This window comes from Drosophila persimilis, unplaced genomic scaffold (genome assembly GCF_003286085.1).
Source record: "Drosophila persimilis strain 14011-0111.01,24,50 unplaced genomic scaffold, DperRS2 tig00000606-arrow-arrow-pilon, whole genome shotgun sequence".
Classification (NCBI taxonomy): Eukaryota; Metazoa; Arthropoda; class Insecta; order Diptera; family Drosophilidae; genus Drosophila; species Drosophila persimilis.
In genome coordinates this window covers 2453021-2474214 of record NW_020825324.1, presented here as the reverse complement: position 1 = coordinate 2474214, position 21194 = coordinate 2453021, and the positions used below count along the sequence as shown (strand labels likewise).

General features: G+C 48.8%; 2 protein-coding genes across 2 annotated transcripts; both read right to left on the bottom strand.

The window, feature by feature from the left end:
* Positions 1 to 532: 532 nt before the first annotated feature.
* On the bottom strand, positions 533 to 15803 carry LOC6597690 (glutathione hydrolase 1 proenzyme). The gene is made up of 7 exons (XM_026990594.1): positions 15515 to 15803; positions 4609 to 4818; positions 4431 to 4534; positions 3366 to 3645; positions 2605 to 3018; positions 1436 to 2077; positions 533 to 1366 (listed from the first exon to the last, which is right to left on the bottom strand). Exons 1-7 carry the CDS (start codon positions 15571 to 15573, stop codon positions 865 to 867), a joined length of 2211 nt encoding a protein of 736 aa, XP_026846395.1. The 5' UTR covers positions 15574 to 15803; the 3' UTR covers positions 533 to 864.
* A 2886-nt stretch (positions 15804 to 18689) lies between these two features.
* LOC6597718 (pickpocket protein 28) lies at positions 18690 to 20654 on the bottom strand. The gene is made up of 3 exons (XM_002022833.2): positions 20464 to 20654; positions 19132 to 20393; positions 18690 to 19073 (listed from the first exon to the last, which is right to left on the bottom strand). The coding sequence occupies exons 1-3, from the start codon at positions 20652 to 20654 to the stop codon at positions 18736 to 18738; spliced, it is 1791 nt and encodes a 596-aa protein (XP_002022869.2). The 3' UTR covers positions 18690 to 18735.
* Between the last annotated feature and the right edge of the window lie 540 nt (positions 20655 to 21194).

The window sequence follows — 21194 nt, the reverse complement described above, 5'->3', positions numbered from 1 at the left end:
ATATCGCAGTAGTCTTGTAGTCTCTGCGATCGTGGCGCTTATCGGGACGGACAGACAGACATGGCTCTACCGACTAGGCTCTTCATGCTGATCAAGAATATATACACTTTATGTGGTCGGAAATGCTTTCTTCTGGGTGTTACACACATTTAGTTCAACCACAAATCTAATATACCCCTATACTCATTTTGAGTATCAGTATCCAAGTCGAAGTTGGCCAGAGAATGGATGGGATTGGAAAAGTGAAGGAATACTCTTTCTATTGGCGCAGAAAGTCCACGGATATTTTATCGTTTTTAAGACTTTATTTCTATTCAAACTCGTTAAACCTCTCCGTCTTATCAATTCAGCAAAAGTGACCCCTTGAACCAGCTCCGATCTGTGGTTTTCTTCCGAACTAGTTCCCGCATAGTTCTAGTTATACGAAAGTTGTTTTGGAAAAAAGTCACCCAGCCGTGACGCTTTCATGAGTGATTCCATGGGTTGTTTTGCATGCACATTTATTGAAAGAAGACAAGTTTTGTAGTTTTTGTGGTTTTTGTTTTGTTTATTGTTTATTGTATAAGGTAGTAGTTAGGTAGTAGCATATAAATTTATATAACGTACGATATACATAGTATGTAAAAAAAGACATAGCTAGCTTAAATACTTTTCACTTGATGCTGCGGCTGATCTTGACTCTGATCCTGAGCCTGATACTGAGCCCCATCCATCCACTTCAATTTCGCCTGCTCCTGCTCTTGCTCATCTAATCTCAATGCGTGAATGTGTGTGTGTGTGAATGTGTGCGGCTGTGTGCGAGTGGGTGGGGAGGGGGCGGAGACGGAGGCGGAGGCTGAGGCGGAGGCCTGGGTGGGTTGACCTCTAGAAGCCGGCAACACCGCCACGCTTGCGATGGTCGGCATTCGCATAGACCGCCGTTGCATTCCTCGCTATGGCCGTGACAACCGATGTTAGGGCACTGTTGACCGACTTGAGGACGTGTCCCCGCTTGGCCAGGAGCTGCAGCAGCGGGTCGGAGAAGCCGCCCTGCTCGTACTCCAGGACATCGGGCATGAGCTGGTGGTACAGGCGCGGGGCATCTATCGCCGTCTTCAGATCCTGATCGAACCACAAGACGCGAGCCGCCACCTCGACCACAGCGGGAATGATCCGAGCGCCGCCGGCCGCTCCGAGAGCCAGACGAATCTCGCCTGCCTTGTCGGCCAACAGGACTGGGGACTGCGAGGACATCGGCCGCTTGTGGGGTGCAATGATGTTTGCCTGCGAGGCGGGCAGTCCATAAAAATTGTTCTCCACGGCGAAGTCGTTCATGCCGTTGTTCAGAACGATGCCAGTCCGCGGTCCAATCAGGCCCGAGCCAAAGCTGCGAAGGAGAACGATCAGCAATTAAAATACGAACCGAATAGGGAACCTGAAACCGATGCGGACTCACTAAGAATTGACGGAGCTGGTCACCGAGACGGCATCCCCGTTGGGGGCCAAGACCACAAGATGAGAGGTCCCATCGGGGTCACCATTGGTCCCGTACTGAGCTCCGTAGGCCGATGGACCCTCCAGCACGTGACTGTCGTTGATCTTGGCGCGGTTTTGGGCTCCGAACTCCGGACTATTCAGCTTGCTGACCAGCTCCCGCACATCGATGAAGTGCAAGTCGCCCAGCTCTGAGCGATGGGCGAAGCCAAACTTGATGGCCTCGGCAAACCGATGGAAGGTGCGGGCACGCAGATCCTCAGTCGCCAGATCGTCTTTGGTAAAGTTGTAGCCTTGCAGGATACTAAGCGCATGGGCCACCACCGAGCCCGAGCTGACAGGTGGCACCACGTACAGCGTGTCCTCGCCCAGCTCCATGGTTATCGAGTGCACCACGTCCGCGGAGTAGTACTGCAGATCGTCGCCGGTTACAATGCTGCCCAACTCCGTCAGATCCTCCACCAGCAGCTTGGCCAAGGTGCCGTTGTAGAAGTCCAGGGGCCCGTTGTCTGCCAGCAGCTTGTACGACTCGCAGATCTGCTTCGGCGGCTTCACCACAGTTCCAGCAGCATGCGGCCTGCCTGTCTCCTTGTTCAAGTAAATTCTGAGTGCGAAACAGATTCAAAGATCATAGGTTAAAGAGGTTAGATTAGCCAGAAAGACCCCCCCATATTTGCCAGGTTCGCACCAATAACAAGATATAGAACATTAGAGGATTCTAAGTTTAAAGAAAATTTAAAGTTGTGAATTAGAGGATTCTAAGTTTAAAGAAAATTTAAATATGGAATAGGGCTAATACGACTGTTTATGTAACCCAAAGAACCCAAGCACACAAGTTAGTGTCTATTCTATTTCCGCTACCGACTCATTGATGAGTGTGTAAGCTGTACAAATGTTCCATAAGCGAACGGAATGAAGTACTGATGCATACAGAAAGTACGCCGTTCGATATGGATGGATTTTAGTGAGGTGAATTGTAATACTTGAAAGAAGAGTGTCTGGTTTTTCGTCACCCAAATGGAACCTGTTCCATTCGCTAAAGTGGGTCACTCGTTATTGGAATCCTGCTATACTCGTACACTATACGATTCTGAGGCTAGATCTACATTTTAAGTGAAGAGTTTTACTCACTGATACTGCTCCTGATCCTTGATATTCGACCATGTTTGGTTGAGCGCCCTCGCCATGTGCTTGGACATATGATAGCCGGTCTCGCAGAGCTTGAGCGAAGGTGCCACAAGCTCCGCCCACGGGAGCTGGCCAAACCTGGAGTGCGCCTCATGGTAGCCCATTACCTCGCCGGGCACCGCGATGCTCAAGGGTCCCTCGAAGGACTGCTCGGGACTCTTGTCGAAGATGTCCGGCTCGGCTGCGTAGGGTGCCACCTCGCGGGCATCGATGGAGGTGGCGTGCCGCTCCTTTCGACTGTACACGTTCATCAGGAAACCGCCGCCGATTCCCATGCTCTGCAGCGTGAGCAGGCCGTTGCACAGGAGCCCGGCGATGGCCGCGTCCACAGCACTGCCGTTCCGTGATAGTATGTCGCTGTGGCGGGAGAATGGAGAGGGGAGAGAACGAGTCAATAAGCTATAAGTCCCATCTGCCATTATGCATCATAGGTCTGTATCAATAGTGTGTGGCTTAACGTGTTGGTTTACATGGGGATGGCCCTATTTCATCGATGGTTTTTTGTTTATCTGCATAGATCGGCTTACATCGGACTTGACAATTTCAGACAGACATGGATGTGTGGGCTCGCTGGGTAGTTTAGGGTTCGATCAGGAATACACACATCGATTTTTAGTGATTCGGGGGACTACGAGCATTGTACTCAAATTCGAAGCCATGGGAGCCATTGGATTTGGCAATGACTTTTGGCCTCGATCTCTCACCTGCCGATCTTGCTGCACTCCAGGTTGTCGGAGCTCACGGCCGCCTTCTGGTAGACACCCAGAATGGAATCGAACTTCTCGCTGGTATCGATTTTGACCTGATCCGCGAAGACAGTGGACAGTGTGGGGGCCGCTGTCGCCGACGTTGAGGCGGCCACATTCGGCAGTGTGTCCTCTGGCGGGGTGGTGGTGCCACCCGGCGACCCGTCCAGCAAATTGAGGTTGCCGATGGGGGTCGCCTCCTCCGGGTCCTGGTGCGGCTGTTCCTGCGGCTGCTCATCTGTCAAAGTAAATGTTTTAAGTGTCTTGTGGCTAGGATTGCTTTCTGCTGTTGTGCTTTCTGTAGTTGTGCTTTCTGTTGTTGTTGTTGTTGGTTCTATTGTTGAAATTGTTGTTGTTGTGGTTGTTGTTGTTGTTGGTGGTATTGTTGTGGTGCTATCATAAACCGTTCTTGCTGTTGGTGTTGTTGGAGTGCTAATTGGTGCTGTAGCTGTTGCTGTTGCTGTTGCCGTTGCCGTTGGTGCTGTGCTACTTGCAATTTCTGTTGCTTCTGCTGTCGCTGTCGCTGTTGCTGTTGCCTCTGTGGTTGTGCTTGCTGTTGCAATTATTGGTGCTGTGGCTGTGGCTGTTGCTGTTGCTGTTTTGGTGCTGTTTCTATGTGGCGTCGATTTGGGCCAGTCTTCGTTGTTGCAGTTGCAGTTGCAGTTGCAGTTAGGTGAGGTTAGGGTGTAAAGTTTTACGTTTTGGTTTTTTTCATGTGAATACTTTTGGGTGCCACAATAGAAGAAATTATTTTGAGCTTGATTAAATGCCTGGTGCTTGGTTAGGATGGATCGGAACATGCAGAGAAAGCAACGATAACGATAACGATAACGATACGAATACGAATACGAAAGAGTCAGTCTTTCTGTCTATCGGTCTATCGGTCTGTCTGTCTATGTCTGTGTCTGTGTCTGTGTCTGTGCCTGTTTATGGTTTAGTTTGCCTTGGGTGTGGAGTGACTTGTTAGCTGGGTGTGATTGGCTCGATCCTGCTCTCCCTAGGACCCGTACGATCTGTACTCACCACTGAAGCAGAGGCTGATGATCACGTAGCTGATCAGCGCAATGCCAATGAAGCAGATGAGCACAATGGTCAGCTTCTTCATCCAGGCCAGCAGCTTGGCTCTCCTGCGAAAAAGGAGCACAATTATTTGCCTCTTAGTACAGCCCCCTGAGCCCCCTCCACCCTCTTTCCAACTTACATCTGCTCGCGCCTCGCCTCCTCGGCTGCGGCGGTGTCCTGCATCAGTTCACCGCCATTCTTCTCCTCGTCGGAGTCCAGGCCGCTGGCCGACTTCAGGGGAATCTTGTTCATGGCATCTTCGTTGCTGTGGTGCACCATTTTGAGGGCATCTGCTGTGGCTCCGGGTCCAGTTCCTGTTCCTGTTCCAGCTGATGCAGCTGCTGTGCTTCTATGCCGGAGAGGGAAAACAGAGAGCGTCAGTCAGTCAATCAGATGTGTGCCAGCGCCCGGGAGTATGCAACAGTTTTCGCCCGCAGGCCACAAAGCAAACTGAAATCGCTTTCAGTTCGCAGTCCCCCATCGGGCGAAAACAGTCCCCCCACCGCCCCCCCTCCCCTCCCCAACAGTGCTCAGAGTCTTTCAGCAATCGACGAACGACGACGACAGCGATGACGATGACGACGACGACAGCCCTGTCGTCAGGCAGGATGTGGCTTATACATATGTATTTATGTGTACATATGTATGCCCCTGTGCGGCTGTCTGCGTGCGTGTGTGGGTGGGTGAAAAAATGGGTCAGGCACACGTCAGCGCCGCAGCTGGCAGAGCAGCAGAGGAACAGAAGCAGAAGCAGAAGCAGAAGCAAATGCATTTTCCTGCGCTTTTCATTTGTTGTTTCGGCCATAACCATAATTGAATGTTGTGATTGCAACCTTGCGTGGTCGTGCCACGGGAGGAAGTGGGCAGTGCCGATGCCTGGCTGGGCGGGTGGTCCGCGGCTTCGTGGTTTCGCGGCGGAGTCATTGCACTCAGCAATTGGGTTAATTGCCCCTACGGCGGAGCCATCAAAGCCAGCACGCCGGACCTTTGGCTCCGGACTCAGACCCAGACCCGTACCCGGACCTGGGCCACGCGGTAATTGTTAACGCTGCAGCTGCCCGATAGACTGCTGCCGGGAAACGGTGACGACGAGTGACGACACTTGCTGTGGAGGAAAACAGCCCATACAGGGTGTGTGGCAGCCTCACAGATCTAATAGATCGTTGGCTGTTTATGGCTTTCTGGCTGAAACATATACAACCAATTCAGAGTTGGCTTATGAGCTTTGAGCTTCTGGTCTTTGGGGCTCTACTTGCAGGCAGGCCCTAAGAAGTCTGCGCCTGGGGCACCCTATATTAGCCATCGGATTTTGTGGCTGCTGTTAGTGCTTGTGCAACTTTTGTTGCATGGCATGGCGTGGCATGGCACGTGGCACGTGGCAGGCATTTGTTGCATTTTTAGGTCAGCTGCATTTAATTTCATTTCGATTTCGTTAAATGGCCGCCCGCAGTAGGCTCGCAGTGGCCAGAACCAGCCAGCAGCAATTACGTGGCAGGCGGAATGCGATTTGGGTTTACGATCCTCCTGCCCACCTGACCACCTGCCCAATCCTCCCATAGTCCTATGAAAAATGGCACATTGAACCATTGAATTGAGTAGCGCGATGGGATGATGCCATGCCTTCCCTGATGCCTTCCAACAGTGCCCCTTTTCTCGCTCTTTTCTCGCCAGACCTCGTCCGTTATTCGTATGACGCCTGTTTACCAGGATTTCCCAGCAATGGGACAGTCTTAGGTAAGCAATTGCTATTTTTCCACTCTCTCTTTGCATTCTTCATAGAAGACATTGCTTTGGATATTCTTCAATACTATCTATAGTATGTTTTCAGTGCCACTCTTTCTACCTTTTGCTTCTGCCTTGTCTGCCTTCCTCCTTCTCTGATCACACATATTTATGTATGTCTGAAGACGTCTGCTGGACGGATGTTTCCGACTGTTTTGGCGCATGCGCAGCGCCCCTAAAGACAAATTCGGACCGACAACCGATTGAAAATCGGAATTGATTGTCATTATATGAGCTACGTGAGTCGACTGATTGATGGCCAGCTTCAAAAAACTTCGTAATTAATTATACAAAAAAGAAATGAGTAGACACTGAGAGTTTTCATCCACTGCAAATATGCTATACATACATACATATATGTATGGTATATGTACGTCGGAGTCCGATATCTTTGGGGATTCATGGAGTGCCGGATCTTGGCTTTACTCTCATCTTTTCCGACTGTTTATCAGAGCTTGCTCTGAATCGGCAGAGGCAATGGTAGAGGCAGAAAGCAGAGGAACAGAGGTCATCTGGTACAGTGCGAGAAATACGCGTCTGGGTCTGTGTTGTCTATCAATTTTCGGGCCTTTGCATGCGATATCTACCTTTAATATCGATCTATAATTGTTTGGAGCGAAAGCTTTGATTCGGCGAAGCTAGACCTCATTTCGCTATGATATTTCCGCGCCGAAAATATACATATATAATTTCTAAATAATTATGCCATAAAAGAGCCTTCGATTACCAAGTCAAGTGGCGGCGGACAGAGAGGACAGAGAGGGGCGGCGCCAAGGGCCATAGCCATAGCCATAGCCATAGATCACGGTCGATCGGGCATATCCAATGGCACAGAAACTCAATTTGCATTTCGGATAGAAACGTTTGGGTGGGGGGCAATTAAGTCAACAACAATTTGACAACAAATACAATTAAAATGCGCGAAGACGAACGCAAATAAATCAAATTTGGAGTGAAAACAGAAGGGAGTGGGGACACACATAAACTACATGTACGAGTACATGTGTGTATCTATGTATAAAAGACAGGTCCGAACGATGATCAATCCGGCGAGCCGAAGACATGGCGGGCTTGGTGGGATAGGCGACCCACTTGCATTTTCAAATTGCAAAGCATAAAAATGTTAATGTTTGCTTTTGCTCATGCTCATACTCCTCCTAAACAACAAGTACTAGACATATGTGCACATATGTACGTAAGAGTATGTGCCAGGCCGTGCACTGAGAGACACCAGAGTGACCCCGTTTTCGGCCTTATGGATGAGTCAGCTCGGAACTATTTGTGCACTGCCTCCGAACAATAGTACTAGGCAACACCCCCGCTTGAATGGATTGTCCAGGGTTCGTTCAGAGAGATAGGAGCACCCTCTCTCTCTACTCGTCCCCAGGACGATAAGACGATAAGACGATAAGAAGTGAAACAAATCCCCAATGCAGATGCAGACTTGCACTATCTTCAGAGACTTCTTTTGGTCCCGTCGAGGCCGGGCTCAACCCAGTCACCGATCAAGACAACCGATTTATGGGGGGCGACTGGAAGTGATAAGGAATAAGGAATAAGGGGGATAAGGGCCCAGCAAGCAGCTCGTATTGAATTCAAACAATGATCTGCCTTTTAGAGCAGAAGGCAATAAGTAGCGTGTTTGTTGCCCGAGTTGCCCGAGTTGCCCGAGTTGCCTGAGTTGATACTATTTGTGTCGTGTGTTGCTATTGTATTTTGACACATTTCGCATCATTTCCAATCCAATTCGTGACAGTGCAAATTGATCTCGCCCCAAAGTTCAGGGCCGTTTCCACCAGAGCATGCGGGTGCATACGAGTGTCTATTGTGTGTGCATATCGCATACGAGCGGTACGTACACATATGGGTACTTCAGATAGACACAGAGTGTGGTGGGAGGGGGGGAGTACAGATTAGCCGGCAGGGCCATAGACAGTGGAAAGTGTCGGGCATTATAGTATCTGCTCCAATATACATACATATGTATGTATGTACATATGCATAGATAGATGGATGGATGGATGGATGGATGGATGGGTGGGTGTGTATGGTTGAGGGAGATCGGGGCGGAATAATGCCTTATGCTGCTGTTGATTAACTTGTCAGCAATCAGCAACCTCGACAGCAGCCTCAGCGGCTTCCCAAAACGAGACAGCGTTTAGCGTCCATTACTGTTAGACTAAGTGGCCCAGCCCCAGCCCCAGCCCCAGACTCTGGCCTGGGATAGCATTCAAGATCTGTGGAGCAATTGAGCCGGGTCTCAGAATTGAGCTTGATAAAGACTGCACTTGCTCTGAATGGATATGGGCTTCGATGTGTGAGACGTCAACTGTGAGGTCTTGGGGGACTCTCTGATCCCCCAAAGGATAAATGTTCTGTTCCCCCCTTTGCTTCTTTCGTATACGTATACTCTTAGCAGCACTCAAAAAACTCAACCAGTTGTCGGACTTGGATGTGGCACTTATTAAATTACCGCACGGGATTACAGTCCCCACTAAAAATGTGGTGCCGTGAAATGGTCTTCCATCTCAAATGAAATGTATGGACAGCGAATAATGCTTTGGATATATACAATATATATGTAAATATTTGTTCAACTGCTAGATATACGGGTGTCTCTCGATGGCTTTTGGTTTTGGAAATGAATTTCTGCTTGGCAAAGTCGTCAAAAAATGAGTCAAGAACGGGAAGAAGACAACGTACATATATATAGTACGATTACTGGACGTATATATGTATCTATGGATAGCTGTGATTGCTTAAGAGAGGGTAAGAATACTAAGAATATACTGAAAAGAGTAAAAGAGTATTTATTTGGAATTCTTGAAAGGAAAACTGATTTGCTTTTAGTACTAGTACTCGTACCCAGGAACAGAGCTTTAACCGACCAAATCATTACCATATATAGTATTTCTTAACGGAAGAACTACTCCGATCTATAGTTTTGAACTCTTACATTATTATATCATTGCCCACATTCATGGAATACAATATTGAATTTCATCAATCATAGGCGTTTGGGAGAGGGAAAGTATTTCCTGGATAGTTGCCAAGTAAAAGTCTTTATCGATATTACAGATTTCCCATCCATCCCATCCCATCCCGTCCCATCCCATCTCATCTCTTTTCGTTCATTCCACTCATTTTGGGACATTTTCCACTTTTCTTTTCATTTCATTATATGAAACAAAGAATTTACGAAAGTATTCAAGAATTTGACAGATTAGCGTCTCTCACACACACACTCTCTCCTTCGTATCTCTCTCTCTCTCTCTTTCTTGCCCACTCGTCTAGCCGCACCTTCTCCGATGGCCTTCAGGAACGGAAACCAGCAACCAGCAACCAGCGGGATTGAGTGCATCTCAACAAGTGTGCCCGCTGCTCCACGCATTTGGCGGCATTATTGGCGTCTGGCATTTATTTGGCTTTCATTCTGCTGTTTTCTAGATTTTTTGTTGCCACTGCTGCTGCTGCTGCTGCTGCTGCTGATTTTCTGTTTTATTTTGGTTATTTATAAATATGCTTAATAATTTCAAAGCGAAACGAAAAGCACACACAGCACCCGGCAGAGCAGAGCGAACCAGAGCAGAGAGATGGTAGCCCTAGACTTGGACTTGGACTTGTTTTTTTCTGCTTTTGTTTTTCTTCTTCTGCTTTTGCTGCTGGTGTCGCCAACGTTTTTATACCCTTCCAGAGGGTACTTTGACATGGGAGTATCCCAACCCATGCCCATAACCCGTGAGGATCCCATCGGCCTGTATTAAGGATCAATGATTACTGATCTGATTAAAACTCGACCAAAATACATCTTATGGATGCGTTCTAGGAGCCACTTTCCCTGCTAAAGCCCCGGCCGCAAGACCGCATATCATACGACGTTAGCTTCGTCCGATATTTGTGCAACGATAGGGTCGCCAGTGTATCAAATGCGATGATAGTCGATTTCCTTCAGTTTTGTGGTTTCAGGTGGGCGGACCTGGCGGCGGATGCTGGCCCAAGAGTCAACATACGTACAACAGAAATAAAACCTTTTTTATATGTTTCCGTTTCATTTTTTTTCTTTTTTTTTTTTTTTGCAATTTGATTTTACTGGCCTGATACGCACACGCACAACAACAAAATTTAATAAAAATACAAAAAAAAAAAGAAATAAACAGAATCGGATATGTTGTGTATATAATGTGGTTTTTTGTCACCTTTTTGCGTGGATTTTGTTTGGATTTATGCGCGGTGGTGCTGCGGTTTTCAAAAACGCGCGCGTTTCTCGCACAGCGCACTATTCCAGACGCGTGAAAGGCACTCGCATTCTCCTCGAGGTGTACATATGTGCGTATATATGTTATGTGTGAGTATCGTATGTGCTATGTGTACATATGTTCTATAACTTTTCTATGATTCGCAATTATATTCTTTTAGCCGTTTTGTATGCTGATTTAGTCGCGTGTCGCGTCTGCGACGTCGTCTGGTCAACTGAATTAAGAACGGGACGGGTTCGCGGCCGAGGCCGAGGCAGAGGCAGCCTCTGCGATTCGTCTAGCCGAGTGGGCAACTTCGTCAGACTCTGCGCCGACGCTGCGTCGCTGCCCGTTGTTGGTTTTTTGCTGCTTCTGTCGCTGCTGCTGCTGCTGCTGCTGGTGCTGTTGTTTCACTGTTGCTTCTATGCTGCACTGCAAATTGTTGCTGGCGTGCGGAAATCACGAAAATTAGGCGACCCCGATGGACACGACGCGACGCGACGCGACGCATTGAGCTCCCCCGATTGTCACTTTGGGGGCGTGATTGCCGTTCCAGGCGGAGGAAAAGGCTGTGCGGCCACCCACCCGCCGGCAGGCCATTAAAAGCAATTTGTTGACAGTGACACACAAAAGTGGACGCACACAGAGTGTGAGAGTGAGAGGCGCCCAGCGAAGCAAACAAATCGTACCGAAAATGATAACGTGGTAGGAATACTCGTGGGACTGCGAGAGACAACTCCATGACATCATCACATCATCGAACTGACCACAATCCATCCATCTTGATTGCTGTACTAGATCCGCTGGAAAGTGCAGCACCACCAGCCACCGTTGGGACGTTCGATTACCAGAAATGTTTGACAGTTCATTGCCAAAGGACAAATGTCACAGTCACAGGATTAAATAGTAGATTACTTAAATGCACACACACATAGGTGGGTGGCTTTAACAGTTGGGTCCCAAGGGAAACCTCCCTGGAAGTGTTTTCTGGGAAATCACAGTTCTTGAGAAAATGTGTTCTGTGTGTTAAGGAAATGTGTTTGATAAGAAAAACACTAGTCTGAGAGCGATAAGTTTCCATACTCAGATGTAAATAGAACACCGCTAAGCCGAGGAGAATACGAGTATAAACTTCTCTATTACGAAATTCCTTACAACGAGATTTGGTATACAACCGAATTGATTTCCAGAGCACAAGAATTCTGTATTCTGCACAAACGCAAAACAATTCTATATTAGATGGATGTTCGACTGTCTGTATATAAAACAGTTTTGGGTCGTCGTAATCGTCGGGAGTGAAAAAAGCGAAAGGCGAACATTTGGGCAAAAACTCGAATGTCGTGGGAATGCACTTACTGGCCCTTTCCTACGGATAAGACGCATAAGATCCACACCCTATATTCCGCATCCGTATCCGTAAGCCTATAGGTACACTAATATTTGTTTTATAAACCCTCTTATCATTTTTATTTGTTTAAATAAGCTGTAAAATCGCTAAATGGTGGATGCTATGCCCTTGAATAATTGACAAATTTCTCGAAATTTCCAATATTTCTAGTTTCCTTCCAGATTTTAGCCTGTACCTTAGATACAATGGTACCAGGCCATTGCAATAAATCACTTTGTATTAATTTTTTGGTACAACTGCATTTTGTTTGAGACTCTGAAACGGCGATAAAAAGAGCACTGCGGGAGCACTGCTCTGCCGGATCGAATACTGGAACTACTCCCGAGACCAGAAAACCTGCCTAAATCGTTCTGAGATTCCTCCTGAATCGGGCACAGGGTTCCCTCCTATCTGATCCGAGTCTTCAGCTTAGTCACTGGCTCCACCCACTCATTCTGCTTCCACGACTGGAAGTTTATGGAATTGGCATATCACTGGAACAGGTGCAATGCGGGTACATGCGTGTGCGTATGCGTATGTGTTTGTGTTTTTGTTTGTGTTTGTGCCAGCAAGTGGGCAGGTCTGCGCATATTTTTGCATATTTCTCTGGTCATCACATCCGCTGTACATGCGTGTGCGTGTGTGTGTGTGTGTGCGTGTGTGTGGAGGCACGAAGATTTCCGCTGCAGCTTGACATTTTGCAGTGTCGGCTTCGATAAGACGCAGATTGAACAGCGGAGCAGACACACGTACACACGTACACACGCACACACGCACACATGCACGAGCACATGCATGTGTACATACACGGAGGATGATCGTGGATGCGTGTCAGAACAGATGGCGTGCTGGCGCCCGCAAGGGGCGCGGCGCGGCAGGCCAGGGGCAAGCGTGCAATTTTCCAGCAGCCACAGACGACAAACGCAAAAATTGAAATGTGTGTCAACAAATTGCACAAATTATCAGCAGTTGTGGTACAGTTAGGAGCCACTCCAGGGGCAGCAGGGAGGCAGAGCGAGAGAGACAGCTAGTGTACTTGACACGAACTCGGATACATCATACGTATGTACGTATGTACGCATGTACGAAGGTAGGTGGGCGGTATCACAGTCCATCAGCATGACAATGGGCTAATTACGGTTCATACATCACGAGAAATGACCTGCCACCGACTGCCAACTGTCGACTGTCGACGGCCTCTGGTCTCTGGTCTCCCCCCCCTCTGATTGCCCAGCCGATGGGCACTCTTTGACCGGTTTATCCCACTGTGCATCACAGACCAGCCAGCAGAATGGACTTCCATGCTAAATCTCTGCCACTGTCACTTTTCGTCCATCTGAGCACGGGTACGGGTACGGGCGTGTGGGCGGCCGGCCACTGTTGAAGATCCCAAATGAACTCGAAGTTGAATGGAATCGAACGGAATGGAATGGAATGGAATGGACTGGAAGTTTGCGCTGAGGCGGGGGGAGTGCGGAAAACACTATGAGTGGTAAAAGAAAACTTACAGGTAAACACAAATAAACAAGAATAAATATATACATTTACATTCGGGGTATTCGTAAAGTGAACCTACACGCGCTCAAATTATTCGAATTTTACTCAAGAAAGTAGCAATTTCGACTATACGATACATGCCCGCTCCTCGGAAAGCACCTAGGAAAGCCTCAACCAAGTTCCAGTCGTATAGATTTTGGAGGATCGAAGATCGAATCAGGATAGCAACAGAGTTTTTTCTTAGCAGAGACTTAACAACAAACTACAAAAAGCTACAGTCTAAGATTAAAATTATACAAGCGGATCAAAGGAACAAAAGGAACCAACTCTGACCCTATAAACCCTATATGGTATGGGATAGCACATTCGCATGTCGGTTCTGAGCATTGTAATGTTGTCTTACATAACAGATAAAATTATGTAAGGGCCAAAGCGGTATCTCTGGCATCAAACCGAATCTTTCGGATAGACTTGTGGCCTTGGGAGCATTTTCTAAACACTGTGCCTTCGGATTGTAACTCCCTATCGAGAGTGTACTGTATTCCATACGAACGTATGAACATATGTACATATTTAAGCATCTATGTAGGCGGAATCCCCAGCGACCTGCCCATCAATGGCCATAAGCCGAACCCATTCGAATCGTTTTTGTTTTATTTTATCATAGGTGCGAATGCAGTCAGCAGCAGCGGCAGTCGATGCCGGGAAAAGACATTTATCAATACATTTTGGTGCGTTGGCTGATGTCGGTTTCCACCTTCACTTCCAGTGCCACTGCCACTGCCACTACCACTGGCACGCCGACGTGATGACAAAATCATTTACCGAACGCCCTTGGGCTGCTGCACGGGACGGGGGCGAGGAAAGCATAGTCTGCTGGGAAGCTGGTAAGCTGGGAAGCTGGTAAGCTGGTAAGCTGGGAAAGTGGGGAACTTGATCAGCACTTGCCACTAATCCCCTTCGTCAATTGGGGCACTTGGCATACCCATCAATTGGTTGGGGAAATGTTTTGCTCTTCGGGCTCTTGCTGCTTGGTTGTTCATTTTTTGAAGTGTGCTCCCCACATTCTGTTGCACTTTCATGTGGCATGCCCCCTTCCTATGAGCCGGGGCAGGCCATGCTCCCACCCTCAATCATCCTGCAACTATTTTCAGACTGTCTGACACACATTATGATGGGAGAAACGGAGGAGGGTCCGAAGCAGTATGTGTTAAAGAAGGCGGGCTGGCAGTGGAGTGTAGAGGAATGTAGCGAGTGATGGAAGGAGACTTGTGGAGCAGGGGCAGGGGCAGGGGCAGGTGCAGGGGCAGTCACTTGTTTACATTGTTCGGCTTCTTGTGGGCTACTTTGCAGCACAGCATGTGACCCCCTCTAACCGCACACATCTCTAATACCAACCCCACCCCCACCCGCAGCCGCAGCTTCTCCTCAACCAAATCACAAACAATTTTCCCTGTTGGTTTTCCCCTTCCTTGCATTTCCTTTTTCATCTTTGATGGATTGTTCAGCGGTCCATGGAAATCGGGAAGACTTTAAGTTTGAACATCCCCGAAAATAAAACCATCCGCCTTTTGGGGGGTGCGGTACTCTATTCTGTTTCTCTATTCTGTGCTGCACACCTATCTAATCGGATGTAAATGTAAACAATATTGAAACAATTTGATCTTTGATTACCTTGAATCCGTTTGAGCGGAATTCAATTCTATTTTTTCTGTATCTTTTTCTGTTTTAAACACTGCAGATGTAAACATTTTCGGCTTGAATTGTGATTTTGGTTTGCCATGAAAACAGCTATTCGACGGTTCTAAAAAGAGAGCATACATACTCGTACATATGTACATATACGAGAATAGTATATTCCCAAGGAATTTTTTATAATAATATTAATTATAATAATAACGCAAGTCTGGGCTACTGTAAAGCCCAAGACTCGTACAAATGTTTGTTCATTTTGTTCTCCGCCTTATGACTTTATTTTGGGCTCCCTAAGGAATATGAATGCCTTACTCGGAACTCAATAATACTGATCAAAATAATTATATTCGTAAAACAAATGTCTTCTTTCTATATTTTTCCGCCCTTTTTTTCTGATTTTTGTAACTCCGAAATTTGTATATTTATTTAATCGGGAATTCTGGACTTACGATTGCAGTGTGGAAAGGTTTGTGGCTGAGGCTCCAACGCCGCACGCCGTGGAATGCATTGTGCAACTTGTTCTTTTTTTCTCCTTTGCTTTCTCTCTCTCTCTCTCTCCGTTGTTGTCAGCACAATCCGCCAAGAATATATATATTCACGCACCAAACAGAAACAAAAAACGATTCCACAAAATAGACCAACGGTTAATGATCAAAACGAGGCTGGAACACGGCTTGGGCTTTACTCCGGGGTAGGGTTTCACTGGTTCGTTGCGGTTCGGCTCGGCTCGGCTCGGCTCGGCTCGGCAGGGTTCGGTTCGGCTTAGATGTTGCGCATGCGACTTGAGCGACTTCTGCAGCTGCGTCTGGCTGCGGCGGCATTCGCGACGTTCGGCGGCTGACTGAATTCTCTGTTACCGCCGAGGATGCCCGCCACGGGCGCAGCAGCAGCACACCAGCAGAGCAGCAGCAGCGCGGCCGGTCGTGGCAGAGGATGACGCTGCTGCTCCCAAAACGAAACCATTCCATGGAATGAGATGCCACCTCATATCCACACCCACACCCACACCCACAGCCACAGCGACAGCCACAGCTATATCCAAATCCACCACGTGGGATGGCCAATAGTTGCTGCGGCTATTACGGCTGTTCCCTCAGCATAAACACACAGATACGATAGACCAGTACTTGAATACTATATGTACCCCCCATATACCCATACCCATACCCATACCATGTGCGTACAGATACAGATCTACTATACAGTGCGGGATGGTTCTCTAAGGCAGGTGATTCTTTATTTGGTTTTTTTTGGGCTACACATATTTCAATGCTATAATTAAATATAATGCCGGTACTTAATAGTAGTTCTAGCATTAGCATTGTACTTACTTGATGAGTCGCTTAAGCATCACTGATCCTCTTAGATCCACTTTGTAGATCCAATTATGAACCGTTCAGGGTATTATTCGCGGACTATAACTCCTCCTCCTCCCACATTGTGTCGAGCAGTTAACTACCTTCTTTTTTTATAGAATACTAGGTAATAACATACATATGTACCTATCCCTGCATCAATGTTACATCATAATTCCAACATCTATGAATCTTTCCTGGATCTACCAACCTCCTGGCACATCTGACTAAAGCCAAAGTCTATGCAATCATCAAGATATTTCATTGGGAACGAATTCCATTTCAATTTTCGACTCGGGACCGTTAGAGACTGTGCATTTTGTTGTTGGATGCTGGGGACCGACTAAGCTGCCTTAGGCATTGGGCAGGCCCGCCATAGCACAGATTTTTGGTTCTTCATTCAACTTATCGGTATGGTATAGTCTTTGCTTCGCCGTTGCCAAATGCGGGAAATCCCAATAACTATAAAACCGATTTTTAATGTGAGAGTACGAGTATGTAAGAAGACAACTTCCAGCACAATTTGGCACGGCCAAAACTACTTTGTTAGTATCAAGATACTACTCGTAAGAGCCCTTCAACTGAGAGATGTCGTATGTACAGAGATGCGATGTATGAGGTGCTCTGAAACAGCACCACATGTTATCGGTCACGCTGTTGGTTTCTGGTTGGAATGAATCACAGGCCAGACCGCTATAACACATCCATCCATAAAACTGGAGGAAACCATGACCGAAGCAACAACAACACAGAGAAACTAAAATGGCCTGGCCGACAGACAGGCAATAATATATGGCCAGAGACTATACTTATTGCTTATACTATATAGACGGACCGACGGACCGACAGATGGAATGTCTGATCATTGGAAATTACAGAGAGTAGTTTCAATATTTCTTCAATATCTGAGTGAAGGTGCAAAACTTTGTTAGGGGAACTTGCTTTTTATCTACAAGATACATATTGAACCAAGAAACCGGATGAGATTTGTGGTCTGTCACAGAAGGCTATGCCCCTAGGGGTAGTGTCCATCTCATCCCCCCTTTGTCTACGGCCCTGGTACCCCTATACCTATATGTACGTCTGAAAGTTCTAGCAAGATCTAGTGCCGGCACTTGTTTGTTTACACTCTATCGAGGCGATCGGAGTCTTTCCCTCCCCTACCTCCCGCTCTCTGGAAAATGGAAAACCGAAAAAAAATATAGGAAAGTGCTATGTGAGATATTCCAGCTGGCCGTGTAATAAAGCGCAGCAGTTCAGCGACGGAGTGGGGTCTGGGGGTATGGGGGTACGGGGGTGGTGATGCCCCCCCTCAGAAAGTATGCCTATGCCGGCCTGCTCCTCTGCGGAGGAGGCACTTATGTACTTAGATCCGAGCGAGATGTGAAGTGAAGAAGTCGCCGAAACAGACACTTGCCCACTTGACATTGACGCGCCATGCCGCGGGAGGAGGGACCCCACTTGAGTTGTGTGACCCGGCCTTAAAATCTATCTCCTTCGAGGCAGCTCGTAAAAATCCATCCCACAGATACACGCACTCGCGCAAAGACATGGCAGCACATGACGGCGTGAATCGAGGGAGTGACATCAGTGGCAAGCTTTGGCCCGGAATATTTTTGCTCGTTTCATGTTTAAAATTCGTTAGACAGAAAAGCCGAAAGCCAATGGAATTGGCCAATTCCAAAGTTGTCTTTCTATTCATTTTCAATTGGCACACAATTCTCTACGCCAGACCGAATCGAGGGCAATTCGTTCGGTCTGAACGAAGCCTGGATACCCTCTGACAATGGATGACTGCATATCCCTCGAAAATGGATCTGTCTTTTGGTACCTCTCCTTCGAAACTGGTTCCTTCGATTAGGAAGCTTAGGCTTTATTGAATCTTCATTTCTTTATTTGCCAATTTGTGAATCCTCAGAGGCAGTGTCCGCACCGTTGGCAGCAAACAACGGACCAAAGTATCAATTAAAATTGGTCTCGCGTGTCGATTAGCGCCATTATCGGATCGGAGTATCCGGAATCACAGTGGGCGCTGTCTGTGCTTCCGGTGCAACGCCACCCCCCGCCGCTTACCTTGCCCCCAAGTGACGCCAACAGACCCGGACCCGTACCCGTACTCGTACCCGGACACGTTCGTTGGCCTCTCTATTTCTTTCGTAGCCTTTGTTTTATTTATTGCTTTCCTCTGGCCCATTTCCATTCCCATTCCCATTTATGTGGCCATTCAACTTTGAGCCATGCCCACAAATCGATAATCAACGCAGCGGATATAGTACATTCCCTCCCTCAACCTCAACCTCAACGCCATCCCCATCCTAGTCCAGGTAGGGATAGACAGGCGACTCCGGCCCGGGGTTCGCTGGCCGGACGCGCAAAGTCTGCCAGAGAGTATGCTTCTGGCGCGCCTGCATCTGGCGCTGCTGGAGCTCGCTGTAGGCAGGTGGCAGCAGGCGGCGTCTCCGTAGTCTGCGTTGGAGCTGCTTGGCCGGAGCCCGAATGGGGGTCAGCCAGCGGAGCTGCTCGAGGCGCCGTCGGCGCCGTTGGTGGAGTGTTCGCGAGGCGCAGTACGGACGGACAGTGATGTAGTAGACGATCTCGATCACCGAGAAGATGCTGAAGCCCATAAAGAGGCCCAGGAGGCCGCCAGTGTTAGCTGAAAAGATGCTAAGATAGAGCCAGGATGGGTGGGGGGGGGGGACTCATGAACTCACAGAGGAACTCCGTGAAGCCAAACATCTCGGACTTGGTGGTGCTGCGAAAGGTGTTGGTCACGTAGTAGAAGTGCAGAATGGAGAGCTCGCTGGCATTGCTGTGCTCGCCCTTGAAGATGTAGTCGGGCAGGTCCTCGCCGGACTGGAACCGCGGATCGGACACAATCGAGGACGTGGACAGGGTGGCCTTGTAGGTGAGCTCGAAGCAGCCGGGCCAGCAGTTCTCGCAGGAGAGGTTCGTCAGCGAGGACTCGATCTCCGTCTGGACGCGATTCGTGCAGATGTTGTCGTTCGGCCCGCAGACCCGGGAGGCCGGGTCGATCCGCGGCAGGTAGTAGAGGACGCAGTTGCACTCGCGGAGCAGCAGCTTGGCCTCGCACTCCAGCTCGCAGTTCTTGCGCGAGTAGGTGCGGTAGTATGCCAGATCGTTCTCGTCCGAGAAGAGGCAGCGCCTCACCGACTTCTTGATGGACCGAATCGAGGGCAGGGCGTCCTCGTACACGGGCTCGATGGGTATCCTCGCCTCCCTGCCCGCCGTCACTATGAGGCCGTAGTTGCTGACCTTCGGCAGCTCGGCGGGATTGTGGACGAGCACCTTGAAGCCCACGCTCATGGACTTGGTGCAGTAGTACTCCGCCACCGAGGCATTCAGCACCACGGTGAGCCCCATGCGTATCCCGGTGCCGCCCGAGGTTCGGGGGTAGTAGAACTCGGGCAGCTTCTTGGCATAGCCCCGCTCCGCGGTCCAGTCGATGGCCTCGTAGCGGCCGTTCTGCTGGGGCGGCTCCAGCCGGACATCGTCGCTGTAGTTCCGTATCAGGTACGAGGGATCCAGGGCATTGAAGTTGCAGCACAGGCCGTCGTCGGTGAGAATCGAGTTGAACAGCATGGTGCACTGTTCCTGGCGCGAGCCGAAGCTGCAGTAGAGCAGCATCTCGTCGCACGGCTGGGCCACCTCCACCAGTATCGCCTTGAAGTACTTCCAGGTGCCGATGTAGGAGATGGTCAGGTCTCCGCCCTGGTCGCAGAGGCCCATCAGCAGGGAGAAGTTGCTGCTGGAGCGCGAGATGCGCTGCACGCGGCTCAGCAGGGCCTGGTTCAGGTTGCAGATGGTGATGGCCGGAAAGGGCATGTTGCTGGTCAGCTTCTGCTTGGCGCTCGTCGAGATAATGATGGGCGAGGCGCTCCACTTGACGTACACGTTCGATATAAAGAAGCCCGACAGGATCACCACCAGAACGAAGGCGATCCCAAAGAAGACCCTGAAATTGAAATTGGAAGCTTCAAGCAAAAGCGAAGGACAAGGACAAGGACATGGACTAGAGGACCCACCGCTCTGGAATGGTAATGCTCTCCTCGGCGATGTACTTGAGCCCATGAAGAGTGCTGTTCTTCAGGTAGTAGACAATGCTCCGCTTGACGGCTGTGCCGCTGCACATGGTATCATCGTCCTCATCTTGGTCGTCATCATTGAAGTTGGAGGACAAGCTGAGGCGTCGCTTGCTGTCCGTCAACGCCTTCATGGTGCACTAGCCCGGGACGGCCAGGTCCCCGTGCATTTATAGCAGGTCAGGGGCGGCGCTGCACTGGTACTTGCAATTTCAATTCCATTCCCATTCCGTAATGCAGGTCCGGTCATCAGCGCTAATCATATTGGCTCTGGGCAAACACAGACGACCATTTGGCAGCGATAACTTCCAAATTGAATGTATGGCGGAGCATGGGGCATGCCCCACTGCTACCAGAAAATGTTACCAATGTTTGTCAACCATCAAAGTCGGACGCGTTGATTCCCACACCCAAAGGTCGAAAATCAAAGCAATCCGATTTGCTCTCTATAAACACAGTGGATGGCAAGAAAACACAATTACAATCCCAGAACCGCCAGCATAAACAAAGCTCCCACCTGCATGCCTTTTCTGTGTTCCAAAAACTCCAATATTCGAACATGAAAGTGAAAATATCCAAGGCCCGCCACTTGTAGACTGGCACCAGTTGAGAGATATCGCGGTATTTAGTTGTGTCAACGAGTAGTAAGGGGCATCGTAAATTCGAGTGTAACG

Bases quoted from the DNA above. Each gene is read 5' to 3' on its own strand.
- LOC6597690 (XM_026990594.1), bottom strand. From the start codon at position 15,573: ATGCATTCCACGGCGTGCGGCGTTGGAGCCTCAGCCACAAACCTTTCC. The intron at 4,819-15,514 runs GTAAGTCCAGAA...TCTCCGGCATAG, and splicing joins AACCTTTCCACACTGCAATC to AAGCACAGCAGCTGCATCAG. The intron at 2,078-2,604 runs GTGAGTAAAACT...TTTCGCACTCAG, and splicing joins AAGGATCAGGAGCAGTATCA to AATTTACTTGAACAAGGAGA.
- LOC6597718 (XM_002022833.2), bottom strand. From the start codon at position 20,654: ATGAAGGCGTTGACGGACAGCAAGCGACGCCTCAGCTTGTCCTCCAAC. The intron at 20,394-20,463 runs GTGGGTCCTCTA...TTTCAATTTCAG, and splicing joins AGCATTACCATTCCAGAGCG to GGTCTTCTTTGGGATCGCCT. The intron at 19,074-19,131 runs GTGAGTTCATGA...GCATCTTTTCAG, and splicing joins TGGCTTCACGGAGTTCCTCT to CTAACACTGGCGGCCTCCTG.